This window comes from Notamacropus eugenii, chromosome 4 (genome assembly GCF_028372415.1).
Source record: "Notamacropus eugenii isolate mMacEug1 chromosome 4, mMacEug1.pri_v2, whole genome shotgun sequence".
NCBI classification, from domain to species: domain Eukaryota; kingdom Metazoa; phylum Chordata; class Mammalia; order Diprotodontia; family Macropodidae; genus Notamacropus; species Notamacropus eugenii.
In genome coordinates, this window is record NC_092875.1 from 59,750,132 (window position 1) to 59,772,469 (window position 22,338).

Sequence of the window (22,338 nt, forward strand, 5' to 3'; positions counted from 1 at the left end):
AAATACAAACTGAAGCTGTGCTCCAATTCACAAAGAGCCATGGATTTGATGTTCAAAACATAGCCAAACCTGGGAAGACTAACATGAAATACTTTAACTCAAACTGCTTTGGGATGCTCAGGATTCCTGCCAAGCCAAGGACACAACACCTGAGCAGGTGGTCAGTGATTATACTTCTGAGATATAAATTTAGCCTTAATATTACATGATTTTATTACAATGGGTCATACCTCAAGTGCCTCTTTGGTAATGGGATATTTCTCCAAGCTGGAGATAACTTCCAGCACTGCCACCATGTTATGGATCTGCAATGATAAAGTCAGTCGTTAGTTCCATTATATTCCCCAGCACGGGGTTAACAAACTGCTGCGAACAATGGGGCCACACATCTCGCATCTTCCCTGGAAAGATAGGAATTATAGTATGAGTTTCTTGAGACCAGGGGCTGTGTTTTGACTTTCTCTGCATCCCCAGCAAGTAGCACACAGTGGGCACTTTAGATCCATCTCCCCACCAGGAGTTAGAGAGGAAGGGGGAAGAGGAGAGAGGTTCCTGAGACAATATGCAAGGGAAATGGGTTGGGTTAATAAGGCAGAATAAACTCCACAACAGCTTAGGCAATGCAGACAAAAGTTTAGAAACCAGAAGAAAGCCAAGTATAAGCAATGATTTACTAGGCAAGACTTACATGAATAATAATAAATCCATTTCATTCTACCTCCCAGCTAGCCTGCAAAGTTTTCTAAGTACTGTGTGCCAAGATGCTGTTCCTGGGGGTACAAAGACCAATTTCCTGCTCTCTAGGAGCTTACAATCTAGTGGAATAGCTAGGATTACAAACAAATGACAAAATCAAACCTAATTTGCTAAAGCAGAAAGAGAAAGGGCCAAAGTGTAAAGATAAATTTTAAGAAGAGAACTTGTCCATCTTTCTGGGAGAGTTCAACATAATTTAAAGTTTGACCATAATACAGAATTACCAGCATTCCTCAATGCTGAACTGGGACGTTATTAATAAAAATTACATCCAAATTTATGTTTTCATAAAGACCAATCTGAGCACAATGATTTATTTTCTTCTGCAAAAGAGATCTGCTATGTAGCAAATAAGTACTCATCTTTCAACAAGCTACTAAAAATTTACATACATACATAAGTATCCACTAGAATAGAGGAGATGGCAAATCAAAACCACTCAAATTTTACTAATACCCAGGCAAAGAGGCCAATAGATGGAAATGTTAAATGCAGGAAGGGCATTGGAAAGAGGTACAGTACTGTGGGTAAGTTTGTAACTTGGTCAAATCCATCTGGAAACAAAATTGGAATGATGTGGGGAAAATTTTTTTTTAAGTTTTTAAGCTGTACATTACTATCTGAGCCAGAGATAACACAGGTATGCTTAATCTCACCATGACCACCTAAAGTAAAACTCAGAAACAAAGGTAATAAATAAATTAAATTACCCACAGAAGCCCTTTGTGTGGTGATAAAAACTTGGTCACAAAGGAAGGAGGTATCCACTAATTGAGGAAAAGAGCTAAACAAATTATGAAGAAACAATAACAAAAACAACGAACCATAAAAAACAATGAAGGGTTCAGAGAAACATGGGAAAATTTTTATGAACTGAGACTGACAGAAATGGGAAAATAATTTACATACACAACTACAACAATGTGAGTGAGAAAAACAAAAGAGCTGAAGTTGAATGCTGTATAATCACAATGACCAAAGCCTGAACTGCAAAAATATTGCGAAATACATCATGTTTAGAAACCTACAAATATTCATTGTCGGATTTGGCTGGTGGGTTGGTTAGTTGTGCTGAAACACTTTTCTCCTCCTCACATCCAAAGGGTGGCTCTCAGCATAGAGGAAGAGTAAAGGATATGTTTAAAAAGGAAGGTGCCAATCAAAGGCCACATGTAAAGGGCCATGCAAAGCCAAAAGCCTTACATAAATGTTAGTGATGATGATGGTGGTGGTGATGAAAAAAGGGGGGATAAGGACAGGCCGGATCTACGATCACAATGATGTAGGGAAGTCTTAAATGAGGACATTCCTATTAATTGTAAACCAATGCCTTCTTTTCAATTTGTGGTCTTAGAATTGCCAAGAGGTCTCCAAAGTGGGGCCAGTCATGACCAGGAGTGTGTCAACAAATTAATCCCATCCTCCCGTGACAGCCAATCTGTGAGGCTTGTCTCAAAACAATCATACCTATCCTAATTCCCCATTCTGCCCCCTCTCCAAACTACCCTTTTCTAAACCATAGCCTACAGCCCAATCTAGGTACCCACAGCAGTAGCAATCAAAGGTATGATTAGGAACATCCCCTCCCTTCTCTCTGGAACACCCATCTCAATCCCTTAGATCACCCAGTGGCTTAAGGAAACATTCTTCAGGTCAAGAATCCGCAACAAGGCTGTAACCACCGAAGAAGAGTCTACCTCCCTCTTTTTCTTCTCAGTGGGACAGTGTGATTTCCATAGGATCAGGCACAGAGGAACTGACAAATTTGGAAGAGGGATGCATGAAGATGGTATAAAGAAATCTGTCCCAGTTCATCTATGCATGTTCTAGATGTTCCTGTTTGCTTGACCTCAAAGGGGAAAACAAGAACTAAAAGGGTAAGAAGTTGAAGGAAAGTATTCATGATTCAATGAGGACATCCTAACAATGAATTATCCAAAAATAAAATAATGCTTCCGTTAATATTAAGTTTACTATTACTGAAGGTATTTTAGCTACATGACCATTTGTCAAGGATATCACAGAGGAGATGCTTCTTTTGGACAGAGGGACAGACTACAAGGTATAGTGGTAAACAAATAAACCCCTACCTCAGCCCTAAATTAGAGTAAGAGGATTTGGGTAAAAAAATCCTGGCTCTCCTAGCCAGGCAACACCTCTGGGTTTACTTGCTTCCATTATCTGTAAAAATAAAAGTGCTAAGCATGGGCACCTAGGTGGCACAGGATAGAGTGCCAGCCCTGGAGTTAGAAGAACCCAAGTTCAAATCTGGCTTCAGACACTAGCTATGGGACTCTGAGTACCTGTAACCTTTGCCTCAGTTGCTCACCTTGAGCAGGAGAAGAAGAAAGGAGAAAGGAGAAAATGGCAAACCACTCCAGTCTCTTTGCCAAGAAACCCCAAATGGGGTCAGGGAGAGTTGGACACAACTGAAACAACTCAACAACAACAAAAAGACATTCATTTGGGACAAGGTTAATGGCCTAACATCAAACATGAATGTTAGAGGCACTGGAAAACCAGTTATTTAAAGATCCAAATGCCTTGACAGAATTCTTAAATATCAATGCCCTGAGCTTTGTCATCGCAGTACCCTGCAGGAGGACTTATTACCTAGTTCTTGCCCCATGCTAAGATAAACAAAACCCAATCCAGATCCCCCTTATCATTATAATTTAGAATCACTATATGCTAAAGTGAAAAATGTTATCCTCTGTCTCATTGCCACCCTCCTCAACTTTTTCTCTCATTCTTATCCCTAACCAGGTGGTAACTTCTGCTGATTTCCCTTTCCATTGTACCCTCTGGAACTTTTGGGTTTTTGTTAAACCCCATTCATCCTAGATTTTTTCATTCTTTCTATCATCTTAATCTACACTTCCTTTGAAGTTCACTCCATCTATCTATGTTACTGCTTCAGATCCTCCTCAGGAACACCAACCAGCCTCTAGGTTATATTCTTCATGACTTAAGGATTAGCTCAGAGTCTGTCTCTCCCCACTATAACTCCTAACCTCATAACTGGAACTTGATTTCTTCTTGAATACTTTCACCAACCTCTTCAACTTCTATGACCTATATATTCAAACACCCTCAGCCACTCATAAAGAGAAAGTCATTACCTTAAATTTCACTACCATCCAAAACTGAGCTACCTCTTATCACTCAACAAGCATTTATTAAGGACTCAATATATGCTAGCCACCGTGCTAATGCCAGGAATACAAAGAAAAAACATGTCCAAAGGGAAAAACAAAAAAGGAAAATAGAGTAGATGAAACGTAACCTTAGAGAAAAAGGCACTTAGCAGGTGAGAATCTCCTGCAGAATATGGTGTTTGAGACAAGTCTTTACTGGGGCTCTTCCAAACCTTTTTCATCCCTCCTCAAAGCTCCTATGGTTCACCCTCCTCTCACCTTCTCAAGCCAAGAACCTCATCTCATATTTTACAGAAAAAGTTATTTACTATGAGTTCCCTCCTCTCCCTTCTTCTCTCACTCTCTTCTTAGCTCCTTACAAGGAGAAGGGAAAGAGGAAGAGATAGACACAGCCTCCTGAAGAAAAATTAGAGGCCGGTAAGTGTGTCCTTGACAAGCACCTTCTGAAGCTGGGAGATAGACAGTGAGGACATTGAGTAGGCTCAGATAATGTAAAGAATGAAAAGATCCAGGATGAAGGGGATTCAATAAGAAGCCAAGGGTTCCAAAGGGTTTTGTCCTGTTTCTAACCTCATCACAACACTGCAACTGCTCTCTCCAAAGTTACTAACAATCCCTTACTTGCTCTACCTACTGCATTTACTGACTTCAAGTTCCAACTAAAATCCTATCTTCTATAGGAAGGTTTCTCCAACTCCTCTTCTTTCTAGAGCCCTTCCCTCTCAATTATTTCCTATTTATCAGATAGATAGCTAGATAGATAGACAGATAGATAGCACACTTATTTGCCTGTGGTCTTCCCCATTATACTGTGAGTTCCTTCAAGGCAGGGACTATCTTTTTGCATCCCCAGGGCTTAGCACAGTAGTAGTACTTAAAAAGGAATACTGACTGACAGGAAAGAAATAAAGTTCTGGATCATGAAATTCTTTCTGTTAACTTATCTTTGCATCTTACCCTATATATCTCATCTCATTTCTCTTTTTCCATCCCTAGTTATGAAACCACAGGCTATGTTCAAATTAACTCTGCCACTTTTCCCTACTTCCATGTGGCCAAGTATCTTTCCACAGCAAAATGCACCTTCCTTCTGTCTCATCTCCCCCTTAGAATATAAGGGGCATGAGGGAAGAGCTGTCTTTTGCTTTTCTTTGTATGCCAGCCCTGAGCACAGTGCTTGACACACAGTAAGCACTAAAATGTCTTTTTAGTCATTTAAACCTTTACTCTAACTTCCTTATTACTGTCAAAGGCACCACTATCCTCCAAATCACCCAAATCCACAACGTTGGATCAATTCCTCATTCTCACTTACCTTACAAATCATGTTGTTTTTACCCTTCACTTCTCTGTTCTATACTTTAACATCTTCATTCACCTTGCTACTACTCTATTTCAGGCCCACATCACCATCTGCCTTCAAAGTGATTTTCCTAAAGTTCTATTCTGACTACAGAATCCTACTCAACAGACTTTAGTGGTTGATTATTTCCGGGATCAAATATAAAGACCCCTATTTGGCATTTAATGTTCTTCATAACCTATTCTTTCCCCACCTTTATACTTTAGTCCACCTCCCTATGGATTTTATGATCCAGTGACACTGGCCTTCTTGCTGCCCCTCAGACACATCACTCCACCTCCAGTCTCTGAACTTTTGTACTAGCTGTCAATGTCTCACCCACACCTCTTAGTTTCCTGGTTTCAAGACTCAGCTCAACCTCTACTCTCTACAGACGACTTCCCAGGCCCCCAGTTGCTAACGCCTTTTCTCCTCGAAATTAACTTCCACTTACTCTGAATATACACAGTTACTATATGTTGTCAACCCTATTAGAATATGAGCCTTGGGACCAGGGACAATGTTTATCCCTAAATGCCCAGTCATATAGGGTAAGAGTTTAATGCTTGCTGACTACAAAGCTTCCTGACAAAGGTGGCCCCCCTTTTTGGGGGGGGGGGGAGGGGTAAGGTAGTCTAACATATAGGACACTTGTCTGCAAAGCTACATAAAATACGTAAGCTACAAGTCATTCTTTTTGAAAACACTACCTTTGCCTTACCATTACAAATTACTTCACCATGCCTCTACTGAAAAAAAAAAAAGGGACTACTATCTCCTGTGATGTTCCATCTCTCCCCAAATCTTCACCTCAAAACCCCTCTACACTCTTCTCTATGCTTTATTCATTTATATCAGCCTCTTCAATCTCATCTCTGGCCTTGTTTCTTTCAATCTAATCTGTATCTTTTATTCCTTTCAAAAGTTGGCTCTTAGAAAGGGGTATTTTCAATTGGCTTCTTTTTCATCTTCTCACCTCTCACTCTTTACTCAAATCCCTTGCAATTCCTGAACTTACCACTCTCATCATTAAATTAACTGTTTTCTCCAAGATTACTAATAATCTCAACCATTAACTCTAAGGAACCTTTCCCAGTGAATAAATGGGCAAAGCATCATACAAGCTGTTTTCAAAGAAATCCAGACAAATAAAAATGTCCCAAATTACTAACTAGAGAAATGAAAACTAAAACCACTCTGAGATTCTACCTCACAACCACAGGATTGGTAAAGATGATGGAAAAGCAAAATAGCTGGAATTGTGGAGAGATAGGCATTCTGGTGAACTACTGGTGGAGCTGTGAACTGATCCAGCCATTATGGAGCACAATTTGGAACTATAACCATAAACTCACTCAGCTGTATATACTTTTTGACTTAGTGATACCACTAGTAGGTTTATACACCAAAGAAATCAAAGAAATGGGAGGAAAGTCCCATATGTACAAAAATTTTGTAAGAGTTTTTTTTGTATTGACAAAGCACAGTAAATTTAGAGTGTGCTCATCAATTGGGAAATGATGTGGTAGATGAGTGTAATGGAATATTACTGAACCATAAGAAGTGATGAAAGAAGGCAGCTAAGTGGTGCAGTGGATAGAGTGGGGCCCTGGAGTCAGGAGAACCTAAGTTCAAATTCTACCTCAGACACTTGACATTTATCCGCTGTGTGACTCAAGGCAGTCACTTAACCCTGACTGCCTCAGAAAAAAAACAAACAAAAAAATCATAACAACAAAAGAAATGATGAAAGGGATATTTCGAGGAACACTGGAATACTTGTATGAACACTGATACAGAACAGACTATTATCTGGAAATTACATGATACAATTAACATTGTAGATAAAAGTAATTGTAAACGATACAAGAATTGATCAATGCAATGACAACCATGATTCCAAGGACTATCTGATGAACTGTGCTACCCAGTTCTAGTAGAAGAAGTGGTGAATTCAAAGTAGAGAATGAAATATTTATTTTTCAGACATAGATTTCAACATAGGGAATTTGTTTTGCTTGAGTATGCACATGTTTTTCTTAATATTTTATTTTTTCTGAGTTATACCACATTTCGCCACATAATTGTTAGAGATTTTATGCCAATTTTTTTTTTTTTTTTTGCAAAACAGGGTGGGATACGACTATTATGTGAAGTGTCTTTTTTAATAGTGCTGGTATTACTAAAACTGTCTTTGGTGTAACACTAGGATGCATGGGATACTCATGAATACACAATAAAATTTAATACTGACAATGCATGTGTGCCAAGAATTCTAGACTTGCAATGCATGAGATAAAAGTATATCCATGTGGCACTGAATACACTGATGTTCTGTTTACCTTTTAACTGGTGTGACAAACAAATATGCCATGTGATGATTACCCAATGAAAGGTTATAAATCAATTTTTGGACTAGAAAAAAAAAACCCAGGGTGCAAGGATTATGTGATGATGACGATTATGTGGTGAAATATGGTATTTAAAAACAATTAACATTTTTTGTAAATTTTAAGTTCCAAATTCTTTCTCCCTCTCTCCTCCTCCTCCCTGAGAAGGAAAGTAATTTGATATAATGCAGTCATGTAAAACATATTTCCATATTTGTCATGTTATGAAAGAAAAAATAAAGTAAAAAAAGTATACATTGATTTGCATTCATATTCCATCAGTTCTTTCTCTGGAGATATATGGAATTTTTCATTATAAGTCCTTCAGAACTGCCTTGGATCACTGTATTGTTAAGAATAGTTAAGTCATTCACAGCTGATCACTGGTCAATATTGCTATTACTGTGTATACTGTTCTCCTAGTTCTACTTACTGCACTTGGCATCAGTTCATGTAAATCTTTCCAAGTTTCTCTGAGAGCATCCTGCACATCATTTCTTATGATAGCACAATAGTATTCCATTACAATCATCCATCATCACTTGGTCAGCCATTCCCCAATTGATGGGTACCTTTCAATTTCAGTTTTTACCAAAGGGCTTGTTATAAATATTTTTATACATACAGGTCCTTTTCCTTTTTGTTTTTTATCTCTTTAGCATAAAGACCTAGTGGTGGTATTGCTGGGTCAATGGATACGTATGCTGGGTTTTATAGTCCTTTCGGCATAGTTACAAATTACTCTATTGAATGGTAGAATCAATTCACAACTTCACCAACAATTAGTTTGACTATGCATATTTAATAATAAATTTTTATATTTCTGTTTTACAATGATAGGAAAGGAGTAAGGGGAGAGGGGAACATATTAATGTTGATATGGCTACCAAAATGGAGAGGGGAGAAGACAGAAGGGAAAAGAAAAACAATCCATTGAGCCATTTTTTAAAAATATGGACAGAAGTGAATACAAGATCAGTAGGAAACATAGATAAGCAAGTCCACTTTGAAAATAATATTTTGAATTTATTATTTACTTTAAAAAACAAACATTCCAGCTTCATGTACAAAAAAAAAAATGTAATGGTCCTTTCCAACTCTAAAGTGATGATTCCCCACTTCAGGTTTCATCACTTCTCACCTGGCTTACTGCAATAGCATCCAATTTGATTTCCCAGCCTCTTCACTGCCTCTAGCTAAAATACAAAATCCTCTTAAATAAAGGCTCCACTCTATTTTTTTCAGACTTACACATACACTCCCTTTTCAGATATTTTATCTACTAGTCCATTAGCTCTTCCCCAAACTTCACGACATTTTCCATTTCTGTGCTTTTGTACAGGTCTGTCACCTATTCCTGAAAAACCTCAACAACTTACCTACATACCTCTTTACAGCCCTGGACTGTTTCAAGGTTTAGCTCAGGGGCTATTCTGGTATCAAAAGCCTTTCCTGTTCTTCCTCCAGCCCCATGTTCTTTGTCTTTCTTCCCTCCTCAATATATATGCACTAAGTAGTCAACAATGTATATCTCTTCAGTAGAACATATGCTCCCTGAAGAGTTTTTTGTTTTTATCTTTTTATCCTCAGTGCTTTTTGCATTATAGGTGCTTTATAAATGTTTCTTGAGTTCAATCTAAGATTTCTTCGAGTTCTGAAATTCTATGGGTGATAAAACAGTAAACTTATAATAAAGGAAAGGTGATTGTTTTTATATCATTTCCTATCAATCGCAGCAAATACATAATCTGTCACTTATAAGACAACAAGAATCATGTGATATCACTATCCTTCCAAGTTTCAATGAATGCCATTTAACAGAGAGCAAGAAATGTCATGTAGAAGAGCATTTAAAATGCAAAACAGAATTCCAGAGCTAGAAAAAACTAATATACAGCAAGAACCCAAAGGACTAGAACTAGGTTATCTGGAAACATCTTCTAGTCTAGGGTGAGATGATATAATTGTTCCTGCTCTCGAGCTGTGCTGGTTTTTACCTAAAATTTATCAGACAGAAAATGAGGAATGGAATGGAACAAGTATTTATTAAGTGCCTATTATGTGCCAGGAATTGTCCTGATCTCTTTACAAGTACGATCTTAGTTGAGCCTCACAACAACTTTGGGAAGTAAGTGCTATTATGAACCCCCCCCCCATTTTACATCTGAGGAAATTGAGGCAAACAGGGTTAAGTGACCTGTCCAGTGTCACACAGCTAGTGTCTTAGGCCAGATTTGAACTCAGGTATTCCTGACTGCAAGTGCTCTAACTACTGTGCCACACAGCCACTTCAAGATGAAGTAAATTTTCTAGAGACAGCTTTGTAATCATTTTCACAGAACATTACTGCCACTTAGAACTGTTCCATCTTGATACTGACTTCTATTCATAAAACCTATTTCATTCAACAGTATAGAACAAATGAGGGAACTGAGGTATCAGAAATGAAAGGAATTAAACAAATCTATTTATAAATATATCTCTGTGCTAGAGCTTCCCTTATCAGTAAAATCAAAGATGTGGAATAGAAGGTATCTCAAGGTTCCTTCAGGGTCTTGCAGTAATTCTCCAATTTATAAATTACAAATCTGCAATTTATTAAAAAAGCCAGTACAGCTATCCATTTAAGATACTCAAAAGAAGTTCTTAAAGTAATTCAAGAGAGGGAATTGTCTCCAATAGTGAATGCACCCATTAGAAACTCCCTTATCTGAAAGTTCTCCAAGAACTTCAGTGAACCAAAATGAACAAAACAAATTGCTATCCCTAAAAACAACTGAAGCAAGTGGTTCTTTAATCTACTGGATATCACAGATCCCTCTGGTGAAGCCTGGGATTCCTTCTCAGAATAACATTTTTAACACATAAGATACACAGTTACTATGCCCAAAAGGCTATAAAAATGTACATACCTTTAACCTAGCAATACCACTTCTAGGGCTGTATCCCAAAGAGATCATACAAATGGGGAAAGGACCCACATGTACAAAATATTTATGGCAGCTCTTTTTGTGATGGCCAAGGGGATGCCCATCAACTGGGGAATGGCTGAACAAGCTGTGATATATGAATATAATGGAATACTATTGTGCTCTATGAAATGACAAATAGGCAGACTTCAGACAAACCTGGAAAGATTTATATGAACTTATGCTGAGTGAAATGAGCAGAACCAGAACACTGTACACAGCAACAACCACAGTGTTCAATGACTGACTTTGATAGACTTAGCCCTTCTCAGCAATGCAAGGTCCTAAAACAAGTCCAAAGGCCTCATGATGGAAAATGCCATCTACATCCAGAGAAAGAACTATGGAGTCTGAATATGAAGTGAAGCAGATTATTTTCTTTTCTTTTTTGTTTTTCTTTCTCATGGTTCCTCCCCATTCATTCTAATTCTTCTATATAACATGAGTAATATCAAAATATGTTTAATAGTAATGTATATGTAGAGCCTGTATCAGATTGCATGCCATCGTGGGGAGGGAGGGGGAAAAAATTTAAAACTTATGGAAGTGAATGTTGAAAACTAAAAATAAATAAACTTAAAAAATACATAGTTACAAAGTAAACAGAGATCTATTTCTTTTCTGATCCAAGCTTACAGACCATCTAAAATCTACTTACTTTGAGCACCAGGGACTCCAAGTTAAGAATCCTTGATCTAAGCACTAGTGGTTTCCTAGTAGACACATCCAGACAAGATGATCTCGGTTTTTGCTGATCTTTTGTTCTTCCTGACTACATAGTCACTCATTCTCTTGATTTCGGTTCTAGATTATATTCTGTCCATAATTAATTCCTATGTTTATAGGTTTTTGTTTTTTATTGCCCCATATTAAGCTCCTCTAAGACAAGCTATCTTTCCTATTCATTCTCTGTGTATCTTTTCTTCTCTCCCCGCCCCCAGAGAAATCCAACAACCACAGGGAAGGTTAAAATTACAGAGCAGATGTGCAATCTCTAGTACAGAAATGGCACATGGTCAGAATGAACAGAACTGAAAGGGCCCTTTCCTGAAAAACCTATATTTGAGTGACGCTTAAGAAGAAGTCAAGTGAAGATGAAACAGAACATGGAAATACTGATAAAGTGGGAGTGAAAAGCCTGCTGTAGTCAATTACTAGCTTTGTGAACTCAGGAAAGTCACTCAACCACTGTCTACCTAAGTTTCCTTATCCATGAAATGGGGAGAGTAATAGCACTTACCCTTGCAGGGCTGTTGTGAGGATCAAATGGGATTATAATTGTAAAGTGCTCAGCAATCCTAAAAATGCTAAATAAATGCTAGCTATTAATAATTAATAAAAATGGTTATTATTAGTGTTACTATTAAAGCAGACTTGAAAGAATTGAGGGAGAACAAAGAACAGAAAAAAAATCAGACAATAATTTCCAAATTATTATTATTAATTTTAGCATTAATTTCATGTTAATTCTTTTCATATACTTTACATTTCAGTCAAACTTGCCTATTTGTTGTATCAGAACCTCACTTCTGTCCTCCAAGCCTTTGCACAGCCTGTCCCATATGCATATCACATTCTTACCCCACCAACTAGCCTTTTTTGTTTCCTTTAGTACTAAGTGTCGTCTACCATAGGTCAAATTTCAAATTTTCCTTATATAAATGCTGTAGAATTTAAGTCCTTTAAGACAAAGGGCTATGTTCCAATTTATTTTATTTATTTTTCTTTTCCTAAAACCTAGTACTGTAACTTGCATCTAGCAGGATATTAATAAATACTTGTTAAACTAAACTGAATTATTGACCCATGTGCCTTCTTTCAAATTCTCACTAAATATCTGTATGCATAATACAAAATTTTTCTTTATAAAATTTTTTTATCATACTCATGTTATCAAAGATATCCTTACTGAATATGAGAAGGAAAGAGGCAAACGTTCAAACTTATTTCTCAATAGAACACTATCTTTGTAGTCACCCAATTGAAAAGTACAAGGATACAAAATCCCAAGTATATTTTGTTATTTGATACCAAAAAATAAAAAAGCATTAAGTTTTTGGAGCAAAAGAATGTCGTAAAGGAATACTTCCAGCAATGACATTCTTAGGCAGGTTAAGATAAAAGAAGATTCCTAGAGACAATTCTATTCAGTGACCTTCTATTAAGATTAAACAAGGCATATCAGTAGGCATACATTCAACACCAATGAGTTGACTCCTGTACTAAAGGATGCCTAGGGAATAAGCTCCAAATTGAAGGATTCCCTATAAAAAGTAATGTTATGCTTGTAGCTGTCACCATTTGCAGATGACACTGCATCAATTGCATCAAGGCCCAAAACACTACTGGGTCTTTTAAATAAGATCCATGAATAATTCAAAGAGAGAGGACTAAAAACCCATATGATAAAAACAAGAAGACTTATGATCTAGACCGTGACATGAGTTGGGATAACCAGTTTACTTGGATAGTGTAAGTGCATTTATCTGGACAAACATTACACGATGGAAAATGAATAAAGCCTAATAAAACTGGAAAGCAAGGGCTGGATTACATTTGAGAAACTAAGTCTTTCTAATGCTTCAACAATGACTTCCATGATAAGACCAATGGTCTTAACAACAATATTTTCTAAATAATGCTGTATGCTTAAAAATCTTGGAAACACCATAATCTCCATAAAATCAAACTTGTCAGGGACCTAAAGGTCAAAAGGAAGTCATGTGGTGGATGTAGAAAGGACATACCATAATTCCAAAGACAACCTATGTGTACTAAGTAGTGTTAGTGATATCTACTCAATATATGATCAGAAAATGAACTGGGCCAGTTATATGACCAACACAAGAGACAAAAGAGGAAAACCAAGAATTATCCCCAATACATACAAGATAAAAAAGACCTGGAAATTACCCATGTACAAACAACCAAGATCCATCCCTAACTGCCCACAGACTTTCTTACTCTTACCCTCTTAATACTACCTACCCCAAGAGTGTCCCATTATTGATCTGCCCCCTCTCTACTTCCACTATGCCTGCTAAAACACTTGTTCCATGATTTTAACTTTTTTCATCTATTTTACTTAGTAGATTCTTACTGATATGTCCTATTTTTGATCACTTAGGTCTTTCTCCTCTCCTGCTACTGTTACCAGAGAGTCACCCATTATAGTCATTTAACCCTACCCCCCAAAAAGGAAAAAAAAAAAATCAGCAAAACTGATCAATATCCTGAAAAAAAAATCTGACATTCTCTGTAATGTTCCACACCTTCGGACCTTTCATCTCTGTAAAGGAGAGAAGAAGGTATCTTCTCATAGCTCTTCTCTGGAGCCAAATTTGTAATTGCAATATTAATTTTTGATTTTTTGGTGGTTCTTTCCATTTACATTGTGATTATAGGTACTTTTTTTAAACTATGTATTTTAAGTTAGTTCGTAAGTCTTTCCCTGCGTTTGTGTATTAATAATATTTACCATTTCTTATAGCATTATAATAAAGTATCTTTCTTTCATACTCCTATTATGTGGCACTTACCAAAACTAGGCTACTTTCTTATGATACTGCCTCCTTTCACACCCTTTCCAGTACAAGTTACACTTTCTCTCTCATACTCCACCCCGCCAACCCACTGGCCTGGGAACCAGCATTGCAAGACTCCTGTGCTCTCCACAGCCACTTAAAGGGTTCCCAGGTTCCACCATCAATCAGTCAGCAAGTTCTTCTCCCTGGAGACTGATGCTTTCCAAATTTAATCACACCATACAAATCCTTTATCTACTGAATTCCAGGACAACTCAATTCCTTAGTTAATAAGTTCAGTGCCAGGCTCACTGTCTTTTTCTCTGAATTTCAACATTTACACTGATGTGAACTAATCAGTTTCTCAATCTCCTCATTTCCTGTGATCCACTCAACCTCGGTTATACAGAGAATATACTTGATCTTGTCATCACTCACAAAGGTTCCACTTCCATGTTCCTCCAACTCAAAAATTCCTTTATTCATAATGTATTATCATTATGTCTTTGTTAATGCCTTTACTATATAAGAGTCATCAAGTTAACAAGCATTTATTGAATATCTGCTAGTCCCTGTTCACAAGGAACTCACATTCTAAAGAGAGAAATAACATGTAAACAACTATGTACAAAGAAGAAATGCAGTGTAAATGTTAAGTAATCTCAGAGAAAAGCGTAGGGGTGGGGTTGGGGGGTCAGGAAAGGCCTCTTGTGAAAAGGTAAAATTGGAGCTGAGCCTTGACGGACTTAGCCACCTTCTTAGCCCTCAACGTGACCTTCATCCCCTTCAACCCTCAGTTCATTCTCAGGCCATTATTCCTATGCTGGTCACATTCTACTCATTTACTTCTCTTAACCCTATGTGAAACAGTCTAAATGTACAACTTTCTCTGCTTTCACAACTGTTACTCCTGGTTCTGTTTTCAATCATGACTTGCCAAACCCCAATCCTTTATCAGCCACGGCATTCTGCTGCTTTGCTTCTTTGCGCTTGCTGCTGAAGTTCAGTCCACTACAAATTTATGTTATTTAATCTCAACTAAATCCTGAATGAATATTACAAGGCAATAACTCTATTCCTCTCCAATCAATTCACTATCGTACTCTACAGAGCAACTGATTCAAATATTTGCAAAGTATCCAAAAGCCTTCTCCTTTTATGTTCCCTACTGAAGAGAATTCATGTCACATCCCACTGAAAAAGCTGAGGCCATTCACCAAGAGTTTCCCATTCTTCCCTACTCATCTCACATTACTCAGAAATCTTGCTCCACTCTTTCTTTACTCCTGTATCAAAAAAAGGAGCGGCCCTTCTCTTTACCAAAGTAAAACCCTTTATATGCACCTCTCCTCTCATTCCCTCCATTCTTCTCTAGCAGATCATCCCCATTATATCATTTATCCTCACTCTCTAACCTTCAATCTTCTCCAATCTATCAGTTCTTTCCTCGCTGCCTATAAATACACACACATATATCTTCCCATTCTTAAAAATATTTATTATACTATTTCTGCTATTATTCTATGTCTCTCAGATAAACTACCTGGGAAAGTCATTTATATTCACTAACTTCTCCCCTCACTCTCTTCTAAACCCTCTGTAATCTCGTGTCTTGATCCTAACATTTTAGTGACTACACCTTTTGTCTGATTAAAGTTCAACCTTTTTTTTTTGACCCTAAACAATCTTTTACTACACTTTTCTAAGCCTATTGCATAGAACTGTGGGCCCAGAATAAGAAAGACCTGAATTCAAATGCAGCATCTGATGCTTCTGACTGTGTGATCCAAGGCAAGTCACTTAAACTTTCTTTGCCTCAGTTTCCTCAACTGTAAAATGTGGATCATAACAGCACTGACATCTCAGGGTTGTTGTGATAATCAAATAAGATATTTATAAAGTGCTTAGCACAGTGCCTGGCACATAATAAGTGCTTAATAAATTGCTTGATCCTTTCCTTTCCAACTTCATCATTCAAGTGAAAAAAATATCTTCTTCAAAGTTAACAGTAATCTCTAAGTTGCCAGATCTAATGACCTTTTCTCAATCCTGATTGCTCTTAACTTCTCAGTAGCATTTAACACTGTTGATCGATCACTTCCTCTTCTTGGACACTCATAACTAGGTTGTTTTTATCATCCCACTGAAATCTCCTGGTTCTCTTCCTACCTGTCCAGTTGCTCTTTGTCCTATTTTTTTGTCTGATCACCATCCATGTCGTGCCCACTAATACAGGTGTCCACAGAGCCCCTGAACTGTACCCGGTCTCCCCTTCCCCCATGTAATTTTACTTGATGATCTCATCAAGTAAACCATGAGTTCAATTCTCATTTCTAAGTAGGTAATTCCCAGAGCTGTATACCTACCCCTAGCAAATTTACATAGTTATAGCCTCAAATCACCAAACCACTTTTTAAGGTGGGTGTCATCTCAGTTGGAACTGAGATGGCACATAAGCATCACAAACAACATGTAAAAAAAAAAACCTGATTTTCTTTCTCAAAACTTTTCCCTTTTCCAAACCTCACTACATACAAGATATATACAGAATTGGTAGAGGTAGTCTCTGAAGGGAAGGTACTAGCAGCTGGGAGGCCCAGAAAAGAACTTCTGTGGAGGACTGGATTTGAGCTGAGTTTTGAAGGAAGACAGGGATGATGGAGAGCATACATGGTATGTAGGACAGTGTCAAGGCTAATACCATTCACCCAGACTTGCAAACTTGGTATCATCCTCGCCTCCTCAATAGCATTTGCTCCATTTATCCAATCTGTTGCCAAGTTGTTTCGGCTTTCAGAACATTTCTTCTTTATGTGTTCCCTTCTTTCTATATCTGCACTCACAAAACCACAACCTACTTTAAGCTCTCATTACTTTTTGCTGTTACTATTTCAATAGCTTCCATATGATCTCTCTCCCTATGCCAATTCATTTTCATTCAGTGGCCAAAGTGATTTTCCTAAGGCAAAGGTCTACACACCCCTCTATTCAGTAAATTCCCATGGCTCCCTATTCTCTCCAAGACCACATCATTTGTTTGGAATTTAAAGCATCTTCAAATCCTGGGCCCTTTCTACTTAGAACGAGTCCTCTCACACTACTCACCTCCACGATTCAGCTACATTAGCCAACAACTTGATGTTCTGCATATAGAATAATCAAGTCCAGTACTTATGCCAATGCATGGGCGGGCCCACACCTGGAACACCTTGATCATTTTTGCCTCTTAGTTTCTCTGTCTTCCTTCAAGACTCATTTCAAATCTAGCCCTCTAGAGGAGTTCTTTTCTGGTCCTCCCTTCTGAGACTACATCCACTAATTCTATTAATATCATAGATGTATGTAGTTATTTTCAAGTTTATCCTCCCCCTTAGAAAATGAGATCCCTAAGGACAAAGGACTGTTTTTTGTCTTTCTCCTTTTATTAGCAGTACCTTCTCCACACTAATCGTTTCTGATTTATCCTGTACACATCTTATTTGTACAAAGTCATCTGCATGCTATCTTCCATATTAGAATGAGTTTCTTGAAAGTAAGAATTTCTTTTTAAACCTTTCTTTTATCCTCAGGATACGGCACAGAGCCTGGAACATTGCAGCTGCTTGATAAATGCTTTCAAACTAATCATTCCCAGAGCTTGGCACAATGCTTGGGTAAGTGCTTAAAAATGACTGCTGACTGACCTCTGCACATTGGCTACGGGATCTCTAGAAGATCAGATAAAGAACTGCACAATGATGAGAAGATATGGATAGATGAGTTATGATATGCACCAATGGAAAATAAGATGAAATCAAAAATAAACTGAAGTATTCTTTAGTGACTTATTCAGAATCTAGGTGATAAGGACCTTCTGTAAGCAAAGCCCCATGCTAAATATTTTCTTTGACATACCATATTGCAATATTATCTAGAAAGATGAAGATATTGGACAGAAAGATAAAGTTTTTGATTGGTGTTAGTGCCATCTCTGCCATGAATGCTTTCACAACTCTGGGTAAATCCATTCTCTCTATGTCTAAATTTCTCCCTCATTTAAAGGAGGGGCTTTGACCAGCTGGTCCCTAAGTATGGTAAAAGGAGATAGAAATAAGAGAAACATTTGTGAGGTTTTTAACCATCTACAGAGAGAAGCATGCGCAGTGGGGATCAGAAAAAAGAGAGCTTTCGTCTTGAAACAATGACCATGTGGTCCACCCAAAATGGAAAGACCCTTTAAACTATTACTGTTCGTTCTTTTTTTGCATCCATTTCAAAAAGGGATTTCTAACTATCTCACAACTCGTAGAATTTTCTGTCTATTTTTTTATATTCCTCATGCAATCAAAAACTTCCTTTCTACAACCCACAGAATAAAGGATTATCCAGGCTTGCCTGAGTACTGGGTCAGGAAAAACATTAATTGACAAAGAAGTCAATTCCCCTTTTGGATCACCCTAACATTAGGAAGATTTTCCTTCAATCATGCCTAAATGTGACCCTCTATAAATTATACCAGTTTTACTCCAAGATATTGGCCCTTTGGGACTAACAGAGCAAGTTTAACTCCTCTTTTGCATAACAGTCCTTCAAATACCAGAACTGAACTATCATTCCCTTTTTAAAAGTTCTCTAATACGAACTAAAGACACATAGCTATTTTAACTTGTTTTTTTAAATAAGTTTTTCTTGAAATCTTCTGCTTCTTACATCATCATATTTATCCCAAGTATCCCTCCCATTTCCCCTCCTAGAAATCCATCCCATACTAGAAACTGTATTTCTCAAAGAGGAAAATAAAATCAGTAAAACTGACTGAAAGAGTCCTAAAACATATGTTATGGATAACAGATCTATCATCTCTGCAAAGGGATAGGTTGGGGGTATCCTCTTATCTCTGAGTCCTACTTAATCTTTACGATTCTGTTACATTCTCTTTTGATTTTTTGGTATGTGGTTATTCCTTCCATTCACACTGTTGTATTACATCAGTTCATAAAGATCTTTCCATGCTTCTCCACACTCATCACACACATCATTTCTTAGAGCACAGTAATACTCCAATAGATTTATAAAACATAATTTGTTTAGCCATTTATTTATCAATGGACGTTTACTCTGTTTCCAAAAAAAAATCTGGCTATAAATATTTTGTAATCTATGAGGACTTTCAGTGGCTTTTTAAGGGTATAGGCCTAGTAATGGAGTCTGTGGCTCAAAGTATATGGACATTTTACTTATATAATTCCGAACTGCATTCCAAAATGTAGTTATGATTTCATAGCTCCAGCAATAATGTGATGAAATGTGCCTTATCCTTCCACAAGCTCTCCAACAATGAATTGGGTTTAAAAAAACTTTTTTAACCAATTTGCAGGGTGTGAGATAAAACCTCAAAGGTGTTTTGATTTGCATAATATGAGTGATTTGGAACATTCTTTCACGTGGTTGTAGACACTTGGCGGTTCTTTTAAAACTTTGTTCACGTCCTTTGATGGCTTACATATTGAAGACTGGCTATGTAAATTATCTGTATCTGACTAATCCCATACTTGTTAACTGTTTTTATATCTTGGATATCAAACCCTTAGCAGAGAAATGTGATGCAAAGATTTTTTTCCCCATTGACCAGTTCCCTTATTGTCCTAGGTACGTTGATTTTGTCCATGCAGAAGCTTTTCAGTTTTAAGTAATCAGATATCTATTTGATCTTTTATCCAGTTAACAATATACTTCCACTCATGGTTGCAAGAAGTTATGGTTTGTCTTTCTTCTAATCATTTTATACTACGACCTTTAAAGGTTGTGCATCCATTAAGTATTGTGGAATACTGTATAAGCTTTTGATATAAACTTAATTTCTGTTAGAGAGCTTTCTAAGTTTTCCCACTAATTTTTATCAAATGAGGATTTTTTTCTAGGTAATTTGTGGTTTCAACTTTATCAAATACTAGCTCACTGAGGGTCACTGTTTTTGATTCTCCCTCGTCTAGTCTGTTTCATTGATCCCTTTTTTAACCAATACCAGATAGTTTGCATGATTATTGCTTTAGGATGTACTTTAAGGTTCAGAAGTAATATTCCCCTTTGTTCCTACTTCTTTTCATCATTTCCCTTTATAATATCACTAGCGATCAATTTTATTGATTGAGGTTTTTATTTTCAAGTTACTAATTTCCCTGTCTTCTGCTATAAGCCATAATACTATGTCCCTTCAGTTATTTTACCTTAATCTTTTTTTAAGGTGGCCCTTAAAATTTCCACTGGCTCTCTTTCCCTCATTCTATCCTGTCCCCTATCTTTTCCCTTTGTGGTTTTGCCTACTACTTCCTTTTTCTCTGTTTTTATCTGGTTATATAATTGTTTGTGCCTTTTTTCCCTCTCGGTCAAGTAGATTGCTCCCCTTCTTCTCTTCCCTTTAAAATATTCTGTTCATTCTTTTTTTGCATCCATTTCAAAAAAAGATTTCTAACTCTCTCATAAGCCCTATAATTAACCATCTACTTTTTGGTATTCCTAAGGCAATCAAAAATTTCCAAGGTATCCATTCTAGGCTCTTCCCTATAAGTGGTTTCTGACATTGCTTTGTAAAGTTTGCCCCATGGATTCCCTTTTTTCCATTGTGTTTCCACTGGATTTCACTCACAGAACAATGCCAATTACTGCAGGTATTAGGGAGAACATTATGCAATGGCAGGGGCCACTGATTATGCAGTTCAACATGATCTGCACTCCTTCTTCCCTCCCCACTCCAAATGCCTCACATCTCCCAAAGTCCATGCCCTGCTACTTTCTCCCATGTTCCAGTTGGTTCCATTAGTCCCAATACCTCATCCTTCTCAGGTAGTACCAGTGCACTTTTAAAGCACCAGAGACCTCAGACTACTCAGTGCAAGGTCCCCAACTTCTTTCACAGACGTCTCTCTTCACCGACAGGAGCATTCAGCGGTAGAATTTCCTGTCATCACCAAAGCCAAGACCTCCTTTCCTTCTACTTCTTTCCAATCCTCCCCCTTCTTCCTTACCCACTCCCTGCAGGATATTCTCCTACAGAAACCACAAGGGTCATACTCCTCAAGATTTGACCTCACAACACACATTCCTTTCCACCTACACCTCCTTCCCCTTTTCATCTATACTTGCATGTTATGATGTAGTCCCACAAAAAATATTAATTCTTTTGTAGGCAAGGTATCACCAGGTTCATTCCATAATGCCTCAAGTCTATCTCTTCACTGTTATCTCTACCTAAAGGACTTCTTTCTTCATTAGTGTCCTTGTTTAAATTTAGAAGGAAGTCTCTTCCTGGTCTCTGCTGTTATTCTGTTGTTACCAGCCTTGGGTGCTGCTTTTATTAATTCTAATTCATTTCTATTGCTTTGGGGTTTTGAAGAAGCAAAAAATCTTTTAAGGTCAGATTTTCTTTCTAAAAATGTTTCAAATGCTTCTTTATTATTGAACATCCATTTTTATTCATTTATGGTTGAGCTCAGATTTTCATTCCTGCTGAATCCTGAGCTCCACTGATCTTCAGAACACATTTTATTACTACCTATGTTTTCAGGTGCACTCAAAATAGTCATGTTTTACAAATTTCCTTTAGTTGGTATTTGAAAGTCTATCTCAAGATCATTTGAAAAACTTGTGTTTCTGAGTAACAATCATACACCTTGAAATTTGTAGCCATGGTTTTTGGTTTCTTGATTTTTACTCCTCCTCCCCGCAGTGATCTAAGAATTCTTTCAATTGAAATTTCATCTTCTGTGTTCAGACTTTCTGAACAGTTCTCTTCCATTATTTGCTTCATCAAGATTTTTTTGTTCTGTTTATATTCTCCGGGGAGATCTGTGATATTTAGGCTGTCTTTACATATAAGATCTTTTCAATACATGTGTTTTGCTTGTGGAGAGAACTTTTATTTTAACATTATTGCTTTTCGCTTCTCTTCTTCCTAGATCATCCTTTACTTCTATAGATGTGCATTTCTAGTCCTTAGTCCTTTCCTGTTTCTTTCGTGAGTCGTGCAATTCAATATTTCAGTTTTTCTAATTTGCCCATTATTATTGCTGCACAGGCCAAAAATTTTACTCTAATAATTTTCATTTCTCTTTTGAAACACTCAAACAGTGTGTTGTGGTTTCAAGTTCTCTCAAATTCTATGGAGTCTTCCATCTCATCAAATATTGGATCATTTTCCTTTGTTTTTCAAGATTTTAGCTA

At 37.2% G+C, this 22,338-nt stretch overlaps 1 protein-coding gene across 2 annotated transcripts in view; it reads right to left on the reverse strand.

Annotated features, from left to right (window-relative positions):
* The window catches only part of MED26 (mediator complex subunit 26), a 111,299-nt gene that overhangs the window by 2,796 nt on the left and 86,165 nt on the right, over positions 1–22,338 (reverse strand). For both annotated transcript variants that reach the window (XM_072601261.1, XM_072601262.1), the window contains exon 2: positions 231–305. In XM_072601261.1, coding sequence (XP_072457362.1) covers positions 231–305 — 75 coding nt within the window. The remainder of the gene's footprint in view (positions 1–230; positions 306–22,338) is intronic.